Source organism: Ambystoma mexicanum, chromosome 9 (genome assembly GCF_040938575.1).
Source record: "Ambystoma mexicanum isolate Mex_15411 chromosome 9, UKY_AmexF1_1, whole genome shotgun sequence".
NCBI lineage: Eukaryota > Metazoa > Chordata > Amphibia > Caudata > Ambystomatidae > Ambystoma > Ambystoma mexicanum.
The window spans coordinates 805848354-805866032 of record NC_090931.1 but is presented as its reverse complement, the minus strand read 5'-3'; the positions used below and the strand labels follow the sequence as shown (position 1 = coordinate 805866032).

Genomic DNA, 17679 nt, shown 5'->3' with positions numbered 1-17679 from the left:
CAAGGAGTGCATTTTCTGTCTTGGAGGATGGTCGCGGGGGCACTCCAACAGTTCGATGCAGTATCCCGCGGACACTGTGGACAGCACCCATCTGTCCGATGTGATCCCTCCCACGCGTGGGTGAAGCTAGAAATGCACCCCCCTACTGAGGATGCATGGGAAGGGACCCTGAGCGGAGCGTCACTGTTTGTTGGGAGGCGTACCGCCTCTACCTGGGCTGCCTCTCCCTCTACCACGCCCCCTTCGACCTCTGGTGAAATTCTGGGTACTCTGTTGGTTGTTTTCCCACGATGTACCTTGCCCTTGGGAGTAATTGGACCCTCTCTGGGAATTTTGGCAGCGGGAGCGATGAAAATAATTATTACCACGTTGGTTTTTGGGTTTATTGGTTAGCTGAGCAAGAGACCCAAGGGTCTCATATTCGTCTTTTGCTGTTTTGAGTGCCTCTTCCACCGCTTTCCCAAACAAGACATTTGGTTCCACCGGCATGTCGATTAGAGTGGCTTGTGCCTCGGGTTTGAACCCCGACTGCCTTAGCCAAGCGTGTCTCTTGATGACTGTGCTCTATGCGATGAGCCGGCCTGCATTGTCTGCCGCGTCAAAAGTCGCCTTGAGAATGCATCCGGACACCGATCTCCCTTCTGACGCAATCTGGGCCAACTGGCCCTTTAGAGGTTCAGGTGCGGAGGCAATGAGGGCAGCTACCTGCTCCCATTGGTGACAATTGTAACTTGCCAGCAGAGTGGTGGTATTAGCAATTCTAGCCTGGTAAGCGGAGGTGGAAGCCACTTTCCTTCCTAGCCCATATATCCCTTTGCTCTCCTTGTCTGGGGGAGCTTTGGAGGATGCTAGAGATGTACCTGCACTCTTTCTGGTAGTTGTGACCATCAAAGAGTCGGGCTTAAGCTGACCCCTTATATAAAGTGGGTCGGAGGGGGCGGCCCTAAATAATTTCTCTATTCTTGGGTTAACTGCCCGGGTAAGGTTAGGGGTGAGGAGGAAGGGATCCATTCTGCGTTGAATGGATTTTAGAATTGGTATGGCTTGGGCAACGGATTTTCGACCCCCCATAATTTCCTCTGCAAAGTCCCTCTCTTCTTGAGTCCCTTGAGTGTGTCTGAAAGTGCTCTGCAGCTTTAGGTAAGACCTCATTTAGTAATGGCTGATTATCCACAGGTGAGTCATTCACCGGTGGGTCCTTGGGAGTCGAGACTATAGGCCTCTGCCTAGTCTTCCTCCTCATCATCCCCATAATATTCAACCCCTGCCTGGTCGTCCAGTATTTGTATGTCTGTATCTTCAGCATACTGATGCTAAGGTTGAATAGTGAGTGGGTCCGAAACCAGGCCCTGAACTGGAGTCTCAGTGCGAGGTCTCTTACTAGGAGGCTGAGTCTCTTTGGATCCAGAAGGAGTAGAGGTAGCAGGGGTATTCTGATAGCTCAGAAAGTAATCAGGATTTTTCTCATAAAAATTTGCCATAACCCTATCGATGTCAGCGCTCCATTCCTTAGAACTGGGAACGATCACCTCTTGTTGAGGTTTCATCTTCCATTCCCATATCCTCTGGAGTGGGAGGGACAACCTTAGGCCTAGTGATAGGGTCAGGGATCTTGGTCTTTTCAGACGATCTACGTTTGTCCTTCTGAACCTGGTGATCAGATGTTTTTTTCTGTTTGTCCCCTTTCCCATGTGTGGAGGCATGGAGGCATGTTTCTCTGACTCCCTGGACTTCCGAATCTCGACGCCAGGCGTCGAAAGATTTAGGGAGGTGGGTTCCTTAGGGTCTAGAGATTTAGAGGGGGGACGTCGAGACTCTGAGGCAGACGTAGAATGAACTGCCGGAGCAGACTTTGAACGTGCTGCTTGGGGGTGGAGGTCGGTTTCGTCTTTTGACGACCAAACTTCAGTGACTTTAGGAACCATGGCACCCTTAGCAATCGTAGACTGTTACTGTGTGTCGTGAGGCGATCGAGACCTGGAACGCCCAGAGGACACCGATTCTGCGGACCGCTCTCTCTGTGCCTTTTTCTGCCGATCGCTCAACACGCGTGTCGAATCTCGGGAGGGGTTAGTGTGTTTAGATGTTGGTGCATGGGTAGCGCTCAAGCCGCCGGGTGTGGTCCCCCATAACTGCCCCGCCGGACAGTTCTCCGAGGTCGGGGGCGCGCACTTGGGTGCCTAACGACATTCCAGTGCCCTCGCCATCCGAAACGGCGGCGTTGCTGCCATCACTGAAGGAACCCACAGCGTCCATGGCCCCGAGTTGCCTGGCGTAATGGGCCCAACGTTTGGTGGAGCAGTCCTTAAGTGTTTTAACTTTAAAGAGCTTACACGCTCTGCAATTGGCTTCGGGGTGGTCTCTAGGCAAACAGATTACAGGTGTTATGCTTATCCACCCAAGGGAACTTACGGTTGCACTTGGGGCAGAATTTAAAAGGAGTGCTCTCCATATGTTTATATGGCAGCCCAGTGAGTGTATGTAGGAAATAAACGAGAGAGTATGTCCACCCCCCACTCTCCCTACTTGCAGGGCCGAGGCCAGACGCCTTCCGAGGCAAAGGCCGAGGCCAGAGGCCTTCCAAGGCCCAAAGTCTGCTGTGCAGTCTCGACAGCTGTTCGTTCTTCAGTGCCGGCGTCGATTTTCGGAGTCTCGACGTAGCCAGGAAACCCCGCAACTATGCTTCCGACAAGTATGCCAGAAAAAAAACAATCGGGCCCTACACGCGTGAGGGATCATGGGTACAGTGGACGTCACACTAGGGATAGTATTACTGGCACGCCCTAGGTCGACGCCCATTTTTGGGTTTCGAAAAACAAACTGTAATACTCCTCAGCACAGCATGTGATCTAAGCTATATATATATATATATATATATATATTCTCAGCCACTGGTGTTCTCCTCCTATCGGTTTCTGTGCTCTTCACATCGTCAGGGAGGCAGTCTGAACTTGCAGCTCACGGCAAGTGCAGGTGTTGACAATGATGATTTTGCTGCAAGGACTTCTGGTAGCTGTAGTCATCAGGTTTGCAAGGGTGGAATCTTCAAAATCTAAAAGCCTGCACCAGGGTGACACATGCCCTGCTTTGGAGTGCCTCAAAGTGGGCTACCCCCCCACCCCCTTTCCCCACTGTGGGACTGGGTGTGAGCTTGTTCCTTGCAAACCTGATGACTACAGCTACCAGAAGTCCTTGCAGCAGAATTATCATTGATTGTTAACACCTGCATTTGCTGTGAGCTGCAAGTTAAGACTGCCTCCCCGACAATGTGAAGAGTACAGAAACCGGTAGGAGGAGAACACCAGTGGCTGAGTAGGTTAACTGCAGGGAACTGGAGTGTGCCCCTCTCCTTCTATACATACTATATATATACACACATATACACACACATATATGGGATACATTACTCACCGTAATCGTATTTCTGATGCTTGTATCTGCTTAGATTCACATGCTGGGCATAGGCCGACATCTAGTGGAAGCTGCGGAGTATTACAGTTTGTTTTTCGAAAATCGAAAATGGGCGTCGACACAGGGCGTGCCAGTAATACTATCCCTAGTGTGACGTCCACTGTACCCATGATCCCTCACGCGTCTAGGATCCCCAGATTGTGTTTTTCCTGACATGAGGTAGCATGAGGAGTAGCGCGAGTACAGATAGTCCAAGCAGATAGACAGAAAGGTAAGACTACAAGCAACCATGCGCCTTCTCTCGGAGGGGAGGAAGGGTGGGTCGCATGTGAATCTAAGCAGATACAAGCATCAGAAATACGATTACGGTGAGTAATGTATCCCTTCTGAGGCTTGTGGAATCTGCTTAGATCACATGCTGTGCATAGATTAGCGAGCAGTACCAGAAGAAGGAGGTGGGATGTGAGAAGGGTCATGAGCAAACAGGTGTCTTAGAACCGCTTGTCCCACTTGTGTATCTGTCTTGGAATGAGTGTCAATGCAGTAATGCTGAGTAAAAGTGTGAATAGAGCTCCAAGTAGCTGCTTTGCAAATGGTGTCGAGGGGAACATTTGCAATGAAAGCCAGAGTGGCCCCAATGCCTCTAGTAGAGTGGGCCCTTGGCGTAAAAGGCAGAGTCTTTTCAGAAAGAGAGTAACACAGCTGTATACAGTTGATAATCCACTTGGAGATAGCGCCCTTAGAGACGCGATCCCCCTCTCTGCCTGTAGCTACGGAGACAAACAGTTGATCTGTTTTCCTTAGCGGTCTGGTTTTATTTACATAGTATAAGACCGCCCTACGCACATCTAGGGTGTGTAGTTTCACTTCAGCCGAGCTTTGTGGGTTTTGGAAGAAAGCCGGAAGCTCGATGGACTGGTTTACATGGAACTTGGATATGAATTTTGGTGAGAACCTAGGGTGTGTGCGTAAAACCAGTTTGTCCTTGTGGATAGTAAAGAAAGGATCTTGCACTGACAGAGCCTGAATTTCACTGACCCTTCTTATGGAGGTAATGGCTACTAAGAAGGCCGTTTTATAAGTCAGGTGTTTGAGACTACTTTTATGCATGGGTTCGAAGGGGGGGCCCATGAGCTTAGCTAGCACCACGTTGAGGTCCCATCCTGGCGGTGGGTTCGAAATAGGAGGGTGAAGTCTCTTTACTCCTTCCATGAAGGCTTTAACCACTGGTACTTTCCACCACGAGACCCTGTTATGGGATGTGGTGTAAGCCGAGAGGGCTGCCAGGTGTACTTTCAGAGAGTTAAAAAACCAACCCTGCATCCAGCAGGTGGAGCATGTATGTTACAACGTTGGAAGGAGTGCAATCAACTGGGTTGATTTGTTTATTCTGGCACCAGATAACGAATCTTTTCCACTTGTCAAAGTAACAGTGTCTTGTATTTGGTTTCCTGGACTCTTTTAGAATGTCCATACACCTCTGTGGTAATTTGAGATGTCCAAACTCTATGACTTCAGGAGCCATGCTGCTAGGTTCATAGAGTTGGGTTCCTGATGCACTGTTTGACCTTGTTGCTGGGACAGAAGGTTGTACCAGGCTGGGAGTCTGATGGGCTCGCACACCGCCATCCTGCGTAGGTGTGGAAACCATGGTTGTCTCGCCCACATGGGAGCAACTAGGATGAGCGTCATTGATTCTTTGTTCATCTTGTACACCACCTTCCTGATGAGAGGAGTTGGTGGAAAAGCGTACGCAAACATCCCTGACCAGTTAATCCACAGGGCATTCCCCTGGGAGTCCGTTTGGGGGAACCTGGATGCAAATCCTGGGCATTGTTTGTTTTCGCTTGTGGCGAATAGGTCTATAGTGGGGAAACCCCACTGAGAGAAGAGATCTTCTACTACGTCTCTGTGAAGGACCCATTCGTGTTCTTCTGGGAGGGAGTCTCTGTTTAGAGCATCCACTAGGGAATTGAGCTCCCCTGGAACATGTTGCGATGATAGGAAGATGTTCCGTCTGAGTGCCCATATCCATATTTTCTGAGCAAGTTTGGACAGATTTGGCGAACGAGTCCCTCCTTGCTTGTTCAGATAGAACATGGCTGTCGTGCTGTCCGTTCTGATCTGCACCGACAAGTTCAGTAGATGGGGCTCGAACGCCTGCAGCGCTCGGAATACTGCCAGAAGCTCTAGCAGATTGATGTGGTTCTTGGCTACTGAGTGAGACCAGAGACCCTGAGCTGTGTGGTGGAGATGGTGAGCTCCCCACCCAGTCAGGCATGCATCTGTAGTCACCACTGCCTGTACTTCGGGATCGTAAAAGGGTTTCCCCTTTGCGAGATTCTCTCTTGTCCACCAGTGTAGGCTCTGTACGAGTGTTGGCGAAACGACCACTAGATCGTCCCACTGACCACTTGCCTGAGACCACTGTTTCGCCAACCATTCCTGCATGGGACGCATGCGCAGACGCGCGTGGGGGACCAGGTAAATGCATGACGCCATCATGCCCAGTAACCGCATAGCTTTGCGTACTGTTATCTGTTGACCTGACTGATAATGCGGAATTTGCAGAAGTATATTCCGAATTCTTTCTTCCGAGGGGAAGGTCAATTCTTTCTGAGTATCTAGGATAGCTCCTAGAAACTGTTTTGAGGTGCTTGGCACCAGACTTGACTTTTTCTCGTTGATAGAGAAGCCTAATTCGTGGAGGAGGTCGATAGTCCTCTGAATGTTTGACCTGCAGATTCCTGGGGTTTCCCCCGTTATGAGCCAGTCGTCCAGATAAGGGTACACTGGGATTGCCTCCCTGCGTAGGTGTGCAGCTGCCACCGCCAGTACCTTGGTGAATACCCTTGGTGCTGAAGCTATCCCGAAGGGCAGTACCTTGAATTGGTAGTGGCGACTGTCCACCTTGAAGCGCAAGTATTTTCTGTGCGCCGGGAGCATGGAAATATGAAAATAGGCATCTTTCATATCCAAGGTTGCCATGTAATCCCCCTTTTTTAGGAGTGGGATTACCTCTTGTAGCGTGGTCATACGGAATTTTTGGGGCTTGACATACTTGTTGGCAGGCCGTAAGTCCAATACTGGGCGCATTGTTAAATCTTTCTTTGGCACAAGGAAGTAAGTTGAATAGATACCCTTGTTTACCTGGTGTCCTGGGACGAGTTCTATCGCGTCCTTTAGGAGCAGATTGTAGATTTCCTCGAGGAGGATCTTTTGATGTTCTAAAGAGTGGACCTTTTGTCTTGGAGGATGGTTTCGGGGACGTTGCAGTAGTTCTATACAGTACCCCTTGGATACCGTCGACAGCACCCATCTGTCGGATGTTATCCCTTCCCATGCCTGGGTGACGCTGGATATTCGTCCCCCTACTGGGGTTGCATGGGAAGGGACCCTGAAATGAGCGTCACTGCTTTGGTGGAGGCGTGCCGCCTCCTTTACTGGGGCTGCCTCTGCCTCTACCACGTCCTCTTCTACTAGCCCTACCATACCCCTGGGTAGACTGTTGTGAGTTGGTGTTCCACTGTGTACCCTGGGTGTGGGAAGGAACAAGTTACTTACCTGTAACTGTTGTTCTCCAGCATGGGTCTGGCATGGATTCACATGCTCATGAATATTCCCCGTCGTCAGGCTGGGAATCCTCGGTAAAGAAAAAACCAGTATCAGTTTCGTTTCTGATCTGTCTTTCGTAGTAATAACCAATCACTGGTCTCTGCGTCATACTGACCACAGCCAATGACTGCCCTCTACCTAAGCACCGCCTCTGGCAGCCATCTTCAGATTTGGAAGCACGTGAAGTGGCAGTATGACCAAGTGAAGAGCCGCAGAGGGGTAGGCGGGAGGGTTTGCATGTGAATCCATGCCAGACCCATGCTGGAGAACAACAGTTACAGGTAAGTAACTTGTTCCTTCTCCAGCATGGGGTCTGGCATGGATTCACATGCTCATGAATAAAGAATACATAGCAGTACACACATGCACAACCACGGGAGGTGGCAAAGGCTCAACATTAAGCATCACATCAACTCAACATTAAGCATCTTACCTCCTCACCAGGCTCACCTCAGGCGAACAGGTTGCGCAGCACTGCTTGGCCGACCCTGGACTCCTCCCTGGAATCCCGGTCGACGCAGTAGAATTTCGTGAAGGTGTGCGTCGACCTCCACGTAGCAGCCCTGCATATGTCCAGCAGGGGCACACCAGATAGGAACGCCGTGGTAGCTGCGATCGCTCTGGTGGAATGGGCTCTCGGACGGCCAGGCAGCGGTCGGTTTGCCAACCGGTGACAGTACATGATACAGCCGGAGAGCCATCTGGAAATGGAAGCCTTCGAGAGAGCCTTCCCCTGATTGACAGGTCCAAAGTTCACAAAGAGTTGTGACGTCTTCCGAAAACACTTCGTGCGGTCTACGTAGAACTTCAGCGCTCTAGCCACGTCCAGCGAGTGCAAAGTCCTCTCAGCCGGCGACGAAGGCGACGGGAAGAACACAGGCAATACCAAGGGTTCGTTGAGATGGAAGTCCGACGGCACCTTGGGCATGAAGGAGGGGTGCGTCCTGAGCACTACCCTTGTGTCGTGGAAAGTCAAGTACGGGGCCTTGCAGGAAAGGGCCTGGATCTCTCCCACTCGTCGTGCGGAGGTGATGGCCACAAGAAAAGCTGTTTTCCACGATAGAAACTTCAACGGGGCCGAGTGCAGAGGCTCGAACGGAGGTCCCATGAGCTTGGTCAGCACCACGTTGAGCTCCCACGCCGGGGCCGGAGCCTTCACCGGCGGGAACGATCTGAACAGTCCCTTCATGAACTCCTTCACCAGACGATGAGACCACAAGGACCTCCGCCCCGTGGTTCTGGTGTACCGGGAGATCGCAGCAAGATGGATCTTGATGGACGCGTGTGCCAGACCAGCTTTGGCCAGCGTCAGCAGGTACGGCAGTACTTGGGGAGCCGTAATCCGTAGAGGGTTAATCTTCTGTGCGTGGCACCAGACAGAGAACCTCTTCCATTTGTGTCCGTAGCATTTAAGAGTCGAGGACGCCCTGGCCTTTGCAAGAACCTCTCTGCAATCGGCCGGTATGTTGTATCCTCCAAACTCTAGCGCTGCAGGAGCCAGGCCTGCAAGTTCAGCGACTTCGGGTCGTGGTGGAGGATGGCGCCTCCTTCCCTGGAGAGTAGATCCGCGTCCGCCGGCAGCTTGATCGGCGGGGACGCTGACAAGTCCAGAAGGTCCGGGAACCATATCTGCCTCGGCCACGCAGGTGCGACGAGGATCATCCTGCACCGTGACCTCTTGAGCTGGTTGACGAGCCGGATTAGCAGAAGCAAGGGAGGGAACGCGTAGAGGAACAGGCCCTCCCAGGGGAACGAGAAAGCATCGCCCATGCTCCTCGTCTGGGGAAACCTGCTGGCGAACCTCCGGCACTTGGTGTTCGTCGCCGTCGCGAACAGGTCGATCTGGGGTGTGCCCCACCGTCGGAAGAGGCGATCCACCAGATCCTGCCGTAGTTCCCACTCGTGGCACGAGCGCAGCTCCCTGCTGAGTGAGTCGGCGATGGTGTTTTTTATCCCTGCCAGATGAAACGGCACCAGAAAAATCCCTTGGGCGACGGCCCAATGCCACAGGTCCTGCGCCTCCTTGGACAGCGCTGGGGACCTGGTTTCGCCCTGTTTCCTGATGTAAAACATGGTGGTGGTGTTGTCGGTGAAGATCCTCACCACCTTGCCCTTGAGGGACGGAAGGAAGGACCTGAGGGCCCAAAACACTGCACGGAGCTCCAGGACGTTGATATGCAGGGACTTCTCCGTCGGGAGCCAGAGTCCTCTTGCGTGCAGATTTTCGGTGTGCGCTCCCCACCCTTCCAGGGAGGCATCCGTGGTCACAGTCTCCTGGTGGGCTGGGGTCTGGAAGTCCATGCCCGCCGTCAGATGCGCGCGGGTGCCCCACCACCGTATCGCTCGTCGGAAACTCTCGTCGAGCTTGATCCTTTCCTCGAAGCTGCCCGTCGTCTGGATCCAGCGCGCATCCAGGAATTCTTGCAACGGGCGCATCCGGAGCCTGCACATGGGAATGAGGTAGATGCAGGAAGACATCATCCCGAGGAGGGACTTGATGGACCTCACCTTGGCCGCGTCGGCCACCAACATCCGTTGCACCTTGCCCAAGATGGTCCTGGTCCTCTCCTCCGACGGGGAGGCCAGAAGGGACACTGTGTCGAGCCTCGCTCCCAGAAACAGTGCGACTTGCGCGGGCACCAGGTGGGATTTGGCGTAGTTCACGGAGAATCCCAGGTCCGTGAGGAGTTGGACGGTCCTTGCCGTGTGGACCACGGCGAGCTCCCTCGTCTTGGCGCGGATGAGCCAGTCGTCCAGGTAGGGGTAGACGTGAATCCCCTCGCGGCGCAGCTGCGCCGCCACCGGTGCGAGGCACTTGGTGAATACCCTGGGTGCCGACCGTAGTCCGAAGGGAAGGGCCTTGAATTGGTAATGACGCCCTTGGACCACGAATCTGAGGAATTTTCGGTGCCCCTTTAGGATGGGAATGTGGAAGTAGGCATCCTCCAAATCCAACGACGATAGGAAGTCTCCTTCCTCCAGCTGACCCAGGACGTGCTGGAGGGTGACCATCCGGAACTTCTGCGCCTTGATGAACTTGTTCAGACGTCGCAGGTCTAGGATGGGGCGCCATCCTCCCGTCTTCTTCTTCACGAGGAAGTATCGCGAGTAGACTCCGGAGCCCCGAAGCCTCTTTGGGACGAGTTCGATGGCGCCCTTTCTGAGCATCGCCTTTACCTCCAGGAGAAGTTGAGGGACGTGAAGTTCCTTCCTGGCCACGGGGGGGACGCGCGGGCACCTTCTTTGAAACTCGAGCGCGTGGCCCCGGGCCAGGGCGTCCAGCACCCAACGGTCGGTGGAGATGGACTCCCACACGCTGACGAAGCCCGCCAGCCGGCCTCCCACCGGGGTGCTCCGGTGGGGGCCCGACCCCACGGCCGGTTCAATCCTGCTTGGACGCGGCCTTGCCGCCTTGACCTCCTTGGCGACGACGGCGGGGTCCGCTAGACTTGCCTCGTCCTCTGTAGGCCTCTTGCGACGACGAGCGGGCCGCTTGACGGTAGGAAGCGAAACCGCCGCCGGAACCTTTGGAGGCGCCCTTGCCTCCGCCGCTCCGAAAGGGCGTTCGTCGTTGCTGCAGGACTCCAAGGGCCCTGGCCGTCACAGTATCCGCCTTGATGGCCTGAAGGGAATCGTCCACCGTCTTCCCAAACAGGTTGTTCCCGTCGAAGGGCATGTCCAGGACTCTGGTCTGGACGTCCTGCCGAAAGTCCGTAGCTTTGAGCCATCCACGACGTCGAAGGCAAACGCCGTTGCCCAGCTGGCGGAACCCAGTGTCGGCGATGTCCGTCGCCACGGTGATGGCGTGGTCCGACGCCACCTCACCTTCCTGCAGGATCTCAAGGGCCTCCGCCCTCTTGTCGTCCGGCAGAAAATCCAGCAGGGGAGCTATCTTGTACCAGAGCTCCCTGTCGTAGCGGGCCAAGATAGCCAAGGCGTTGGCCGCTTTAATCGTCGTCGCTGCCGACGAGATGACTCTACGTCCCATCGCATCCAATTTCTTTCCCTCGCCGTCCGGCGGGGAAGTCGATGTGGAGGCCGCACCCCCCCCCCGCTTTCTTCCTGGCTGCCGCGGGGTAGGCTGCGCCCGGAGGCATAGGGGGGCCGTGTCCGGGACCCGGTACTTTTTCTCGTACCGGTCTCTTCTAGCTGGCGTCGTGGAAGGGTTCTTGAGGAGGGAAAGGCCCTCATCCCAAATGTCGTCCAACAGAGGCACTGCGAGGACCGTCTTCCTCTTGGCCTCGCGCCGCTGATAAAGGAAGCCTTCCTTTTTCTTCTCCTCAGGGCAGAGTTGGAAAAGCTCGGAAGCCCTGGAGATCATGGAGTGGAAAGATCCGATCTCGTCGGGCGGAGAAGCCCTGGTGGGAGGCGACGACGGAAAATCCTCGTCGTATGCCTCGTCGTCCGTACCCGTCGCTGCCGTGTCAGTCCCCGTATCATCCCCTCGGGTGGACGGGGAGGAGGGCTGGACGGGGCGCGACGGTTGAAAAGGGTTTCACGGGGGTCCTATCGATAGGCACAAAGGAAGACTCCCTCCGAGGAGGCAGGGAGATTCTGGGCCCTGAGGTCGCCACCGCTGGTGTAGCCACCACAGGCTGAGCCAGGGCCGCCGCGACAGTTTCGATAGAGGGCTTGGTCGGATGGATCAAGGCCTTCACCACCTTAGGTGCGCTCACCGCCTTATCCTTGAGGGAGGGGGCACTGCCACGCTCCTCCTCTGCCTTAGAGCTCGACCGGGGCCTCTCCAGGAGCTTCGCCGGGTGCTCGGCCTTCCTCTTACCCGACCCAGAGCGTTGGCTCGTGGTTGATGGTGCCGGGGAGGGTGCGCCCTGCCTGGCGCCCGTAGAGCCCGACCGTTCGGCGCTCCCGGTGCCAGCGGACTCGCGGTGCTTGGCCTTATGTTGGGCCCCCGTCGCCGGGGCGCCCTCAAAGGTCTTAGAAGACCGCTCGGATTTCTTCTTCTTCTCGCCAGACGGGCTCTTACCCTCCAGCCAGTTGGCGAGACGTTGATGGCGGTCCTTCATGGTCCGTTCCGACATGTTGCCGCAAAACGCACAGTCCTTCTCCACGTGCGTCTTGTCCTCATGAAGGCAGTAAAGGCAGAAAGAGTGTTCGTCCTCCTTGAAGACGTTCTGCAGCTGGCATCCAGGGCAGACCCTGAACAGCTTTCCGGGCGTCGAGCTTCCCTTCTCCTGGGCCATCTCCGAGACCGGGCCTGAGAAGCTTCTGGAGTCCTCCGAAGCGTAGCTCGACGAAATCTTCACCCTTGAGGGGCACAGATGAATCCGACACGGGTCCCCGTTGATCGGATGTAGGATCGGTGGAGCTTGAGGCTCTTTTGACCGAAAGAATCGAAGTTTTTTGTGAAAAAGCGCGAAAAATAGCACTAACGCTCGAGAGCAATAGCACGAGGATCCCAACACATGAACGTGCGGTAAAAATCTGAAGATGGCTGCCAGAGGCGGTGCTTAGGTAGAGGGCAGTCATTGGCTGTGGTCAGTATGACGCAGAGACCAGTGATTGGTTATTACTACGAAAGACAGATCAGAAACGAAACTGATACTGGTTTTTTCTTTACCGAGGATTCCCAGCCTGACGACGGGGAATGTTCATGAGCATGTGAATCCATGCCAGACCCCATGCTGGAGAATAGCTATTTCCTCTATTGGAATTTTGGCCGCGGGGGCGACGAAAATTGCCGTTCCCTCTTTGGTTAGGTGGTTTTGTAGTTAATTGGCCAAGGGATTTGAGGGTGTCGAATTCCTCCTTAGCGTTTTTTAGAGCGTCCTCGACTGCCTTTCCAAACAGGAGATCACTTTCCACTGGTTTGTCTAAGAGTGCAGCTCGTGTTTCTGCTCTGAATCCCGACTGCCTCAACCAAGCATGTCTTTTGATGACAGTCCCCTCTGCTATAATTCTACCCGCATTGTCTGCGGCGTCCAAAGTTGCTTTTAAAATGCAGCCTGAGACGTTTCTTCCCTCTGCACAAATGCGAGCTAGCTGGCTCTTAAGGGGTTCGGGAGCGGAATCTATTAGTGCTGCAACTTCTTCCCACTGATGGCAGTTGTAGCTGGCCAACAGTGTGGTGGAATTCGCGATTCTGGTTTGGTAGGCTGCCGTGGAAGCTACTTTTCTACCAAACCCATAGAGTTTCTTACTTTCCTTGTCGGGGGGAGCCTCCGAGGAAGATAATGGGGTTCCAGCTCTCTTGCGGGTGTTAGTTACGACTAGAGAGTCTGGCTTAAGTTGGCCTCTAATATATAGAGGGTCCGACTGGGCAGCTTTAAATAGCTTCTCTACTCTCGGGTTTACAGGTCTTGTCAGGTTTGGGTTGACAAGGGATGGTGCTATTCTGCGTTGAATAGATTTCAGGATGGGAATGGTCTGGGCTACTGTCTTCCTTTCCCCTATTAGTTCCTCCGCGAAGTCCCTCTCTTCTTGGACACCTTGTGTGTCTATGTGGAAGTGGTTAGCTGCCCGAGAGAGCAGTTCATTTAGGAGGGGCTGATTATCTATTGGGGAATCAGACACTGGGGCTTCCCTTTCGACTGGTGAGTCCATTCTGAAAATATCTGGGCTATTTTCCTCCTCGTCTTCGTCCTCCTCGTAATAATCTGACACTGCGAGATCTTCTGGTGTCTCAAAATCCTGGCCCTCTATAAGGGAAGAGTCTCCTTGGCCTGTAGGGAAAAGGCAAGAATAGGGTTGGACCTCGAAGGGGTCTGAAGCCTTTAATGGTGTCTCGACCCGGGGCCTTTTATTTGAGGGGATAGGGTCCCTTGAACCTGAGGGAGAAGATTCCTGAGGGTTTAAAGCTAGGAGTTGGTCAGGGTGTCTTTCGAAGAAATTTGCTAAGGAGGACATTCTTGACATTACTCTGTCAATGTCCTCGCATGACCAGAGTTTTGAGCTTGGGGTGACCTTGCTGGAACTCTCTATGGACTGTCCCTGAGAAGACTTGGACGGGGAAGACAGTTCTATTGTTGTGGGGGATTGCAAGGGTTGTTTCCTTTGTTGCTTACCCCCTTCCCCGTGGGTGGAAGTGTGTTTACCATTTCCCTTATCTTTCGACGCCTGGCGTCGAGGATCGGAGGTGGAATCCCTGTGTTTCGAACTAGGCTTCGACACTGGGCCCTCCTTACTCCCAAGTGATGTACCCTTTCCCTGGGGTGCAGGCTGGGGATGGAAGTCGTGTTCGTCTCCGGACGAGTGATCTTCCGTGATGTTAATGGGCGAGGCACTATGTGCAAGTGTGGAGGCTTGCCTGACGTCGTGCGGCGACCTCGACCGGGACCGCCCAGAGGACGTCCTTTCGGACCGCTCCTTCTGTGCCTCTTTCCGAGGTTTCGACGACGTCGAATCTCGGGTGGCTTTTTTGTGTTTAGCGTGTGTATGTGTAACGCTCTTGTCGCCGGGGGACTTCCCCATAGTCGCCGGGACGGACGACCTTCCGAGGCCGGGGACGTGCGTTAGGCTGTCTTTCGACGCCTTGGTGCCCTCGCCGTCCGAAAGTCCGGCGTCGCTGAAGGTACCCTCCGCCTCCATAGCTGCTAGCTTGGCGTGGTGGGCCCAACGCTTGGTGGAGCGGTCCTTAAGGGTTTTGGTCTTAAACCTGCTACAGGCCCTGCAACCCGCCTCGGGGTGGTCTCTGGGCAGGCAAAGGTTGCACGTAGCGTGCTTATCTACCCAAGGGTATTTCTTATTACACTTGGGGCAAAACTGAAAGGGCGTACCCTCCATACGTGCCTGTGGGCAGCGGGCAAGTGTGTGTAGGTAAGAAGGTGTCTATAACCGAGTGTGGAAGTGTACCACCCCCCACTCTCCCTACTTGTAGGGCCGAGGCCAGCGGCCCAGGCCCGAGCCGAGGCGGAAGCCTCAAGGCCCAATCCGTCGGGTTTCGACGATGATCTCCTCCCCGGTTCGGCGTCGAGGTGCTGATCGACGTAAGGGTGACAAAACAGGGCAAATTAGAATTAGTTTTAAGTGCAAATATGGCAAAGCTAGGGAACTCCGATGAAGTGCTTCCGACCAGAATGGCGGAAAAAAACAATCTGGGGATCCTAGACGCGTGAGGGATCATGGGTACAGTGGACGTCACACTAGGGATAGTATTACTGGCACGCCCTGTGTCGACGCCCATTTTCGATTTTCGAAAAACAAACTAATACTCCGCAGCTTCCACTAGATGTCGGCCTATGCACAGCAGGTGATCTAAGCAGATTCCACAAGCCTCAGAAATATATATATATATATATATATATATATATATACACACACACACACATACATATATACACATACATACATAGACATGCATACACATACATACATACATGTTACAAAGTGCTAGGCAATAAAGGAAAAATACCAAAAGCGTACAAATGCCATAAAGTAGTGTATGGTTGCTGCAACTCTTCATGAAAACCTTTCATTTGTCCCTACATGTTATATAAATATAATTAACAAACCTGCATAAGGTAACCAATCAAGCAACAAGGGTACAGTATTAATTATGATCCACAAACTATCTGGCCATTCAAATGTTAAAATATATTCACTGTACCCAGAATATAATGAAGCATTTTGTGTATTCTATTTAAACTCTGTGCTAAATAAAAAAGCCCCACAATGCATACTTCTTAAAAAATGTGCACTCAGTTTAAAAATAAATGTTTGCTTTCAGCTGCAATAATGAAATACCTCTTTTTCTATAAGATCTTCCATGGAAATTTCATCTTCTTTTTCCTCTGGTTTTTTGTCCTTTTTTAGTGCAAATCCAGCAGGGAGAGCATGCCGGTATATACACGTGTCTCTGCCACCGGGGCACGTCCAAAACCAGCCATACTTGTTGTTTTCAATTGCATCAAGAAAATACTTGCAAACCTGTAACAATGAGGGACACTATTACAATAGGGGACGAGGACTCACTATATTTGGACTATTTGTAAAGTATGCCATCAGTAGTTTAAAAATAAAAATGCTGATTAGCAGTTGGGGCAACATAAATAAAACTCCTTACATTTGTTCCCCTTCCTAGTCATCAAAATACTTACGGGAACAGCAGAGTAAAACAAAACAGACTTTGCTCAGCATTTATACCCAAGTAACAATATAAAGGTCCTAAAGCATAGATAATTAAGCAGGTGGTCTTTGCATCAATGTAGCAAGCCTAGAGATTTAGAAATGTTAAAATGATCAAAGTCTTACAAAGCTTGTTTTCCTTGCTCAACTCGATAGTAGTGGTTTCATTTGACATAAAAGGATCACAATGCTGATTTTCCTAGTAAGAGGAGAGTTATATGCAGGTCTGCAGATAAGATTTTGAAGTGGGAGGAGTATTCCTCCCTATGTTTGTAAAGATTTTTTAGGTGAGTAAAAAGGTATTTAACTCTAAAAAGGACATATTGGTAATCCGTACTTCAATAAACCTAGTAATTCACACTAATTAAAGGATGCATCATAGATTAGGTAGTTTACAATAGGACTCCAGCCTATGGCACTGCTCTGCTAATACCACTGATCTTAATGACAGATACTTGGGACGATTTGGGGGGTGGAAGCAGCTTGCAGTGGTTTCTTATATATTATTGTATTTTAATGCCCATTTTCTGTTGTGAGTAATTGCTTATTTTTAGGGAGTGTCTCGCACACCGCTTATCGATAGACGATTAAACTTCAACTTTCTTTACTGGAAAGCATAGAAGCAAAGACTATTACAAAGTGAAATGGAGAAAAACTACAAATCCCATCAAGCAATGTTTTATTAACCTTCAGAGCTAGAATGTAGTAGTCGTTGATATCGTAGACACAGGACATTATTGTACAGCAGAGACCAATTAAGTCCTTTCTCTTTGTAAGTATGCATGCACCAACGAAGAATTATCCATGAGTAAGCTCGAATTTTAACTTTGAACTGAAACCAGTCAGGACTCTCGTATAGGAGGTCTGTTCGCTACCAAGGAACACAAGGAAAGGGAACCATCTATGAACAGGACTGGGAGGAAAACAAAATAGCTGAGGGCTAATACATGACTCTTTCTGTAATAAAACAGATTTTACATCATGATCTTGTTAGAAAAACAGAATTTTATTATAAGATCGAAGTCTGATTATGTTGGGTTATTATGCTCCTGTACTGTGCCAAATCATCACAGTCGTCGCTTCAAAGTGCCATGTTCAAGCAACATACAAGGTGTGCCAAAAACTTGGAATAAAAATTAAAATTCGATTTGTTAGACCACTCTGCAGCTTTGAGGTTATGCTCCAAATGAGTTTGCTAGCTCCTTTGGCAGTGTGCTACAAAGATGGCTATGCTGGCCAAGCTCATAATCTCTATATCGGTCTACGATCGTACAGGACAAAAGAATTTCTGGACAGAAACAAAACATGGAAAAACTGAAAAGGGCAGGCAGAGCTACATTTTGCTATTAGACGCATAGAAGCCTACTCCTTCACATGTGCAAGATATATTGCCAATGAGCAGAAATAAAACGCCTTATGGAAAAGAATTAGCCAAAGAACGACAAACTTTGTATAGGGGTCGCCCAGAGACAAGGAGAGATTAGCTAGGCCAGTTAGAGAGGGAGAAACACATTACTTAACTGTAACAGCTGTCCTCCAGCACTGTTATCTTTCATAGATTCACATGCTCTT

General features: G+C 51.7%; 1 protein-coding gene across 1 annotated transcript in view; it reads right to left on the bottom strand.

Annotated features, from left to right (window-relative positions):
* Nucleotides 1-17679, bottom strand: part of ZC3H15 (zinc finger CCCH-type containing 15) — a 605333-nt gene that overhangs the window by 153531 nt on the left and 434123 nt on the right. The window contains exon 6 of the mRNA XM_069615782.1: nt 15727-15909. Within this exon, the coding sequence (XP_069471883.1) occupies nt 15727-15909 (183 nt within the window). The remainder of the gene's footprint in view (nt 1-15726; nt 15910-17679) is intronic.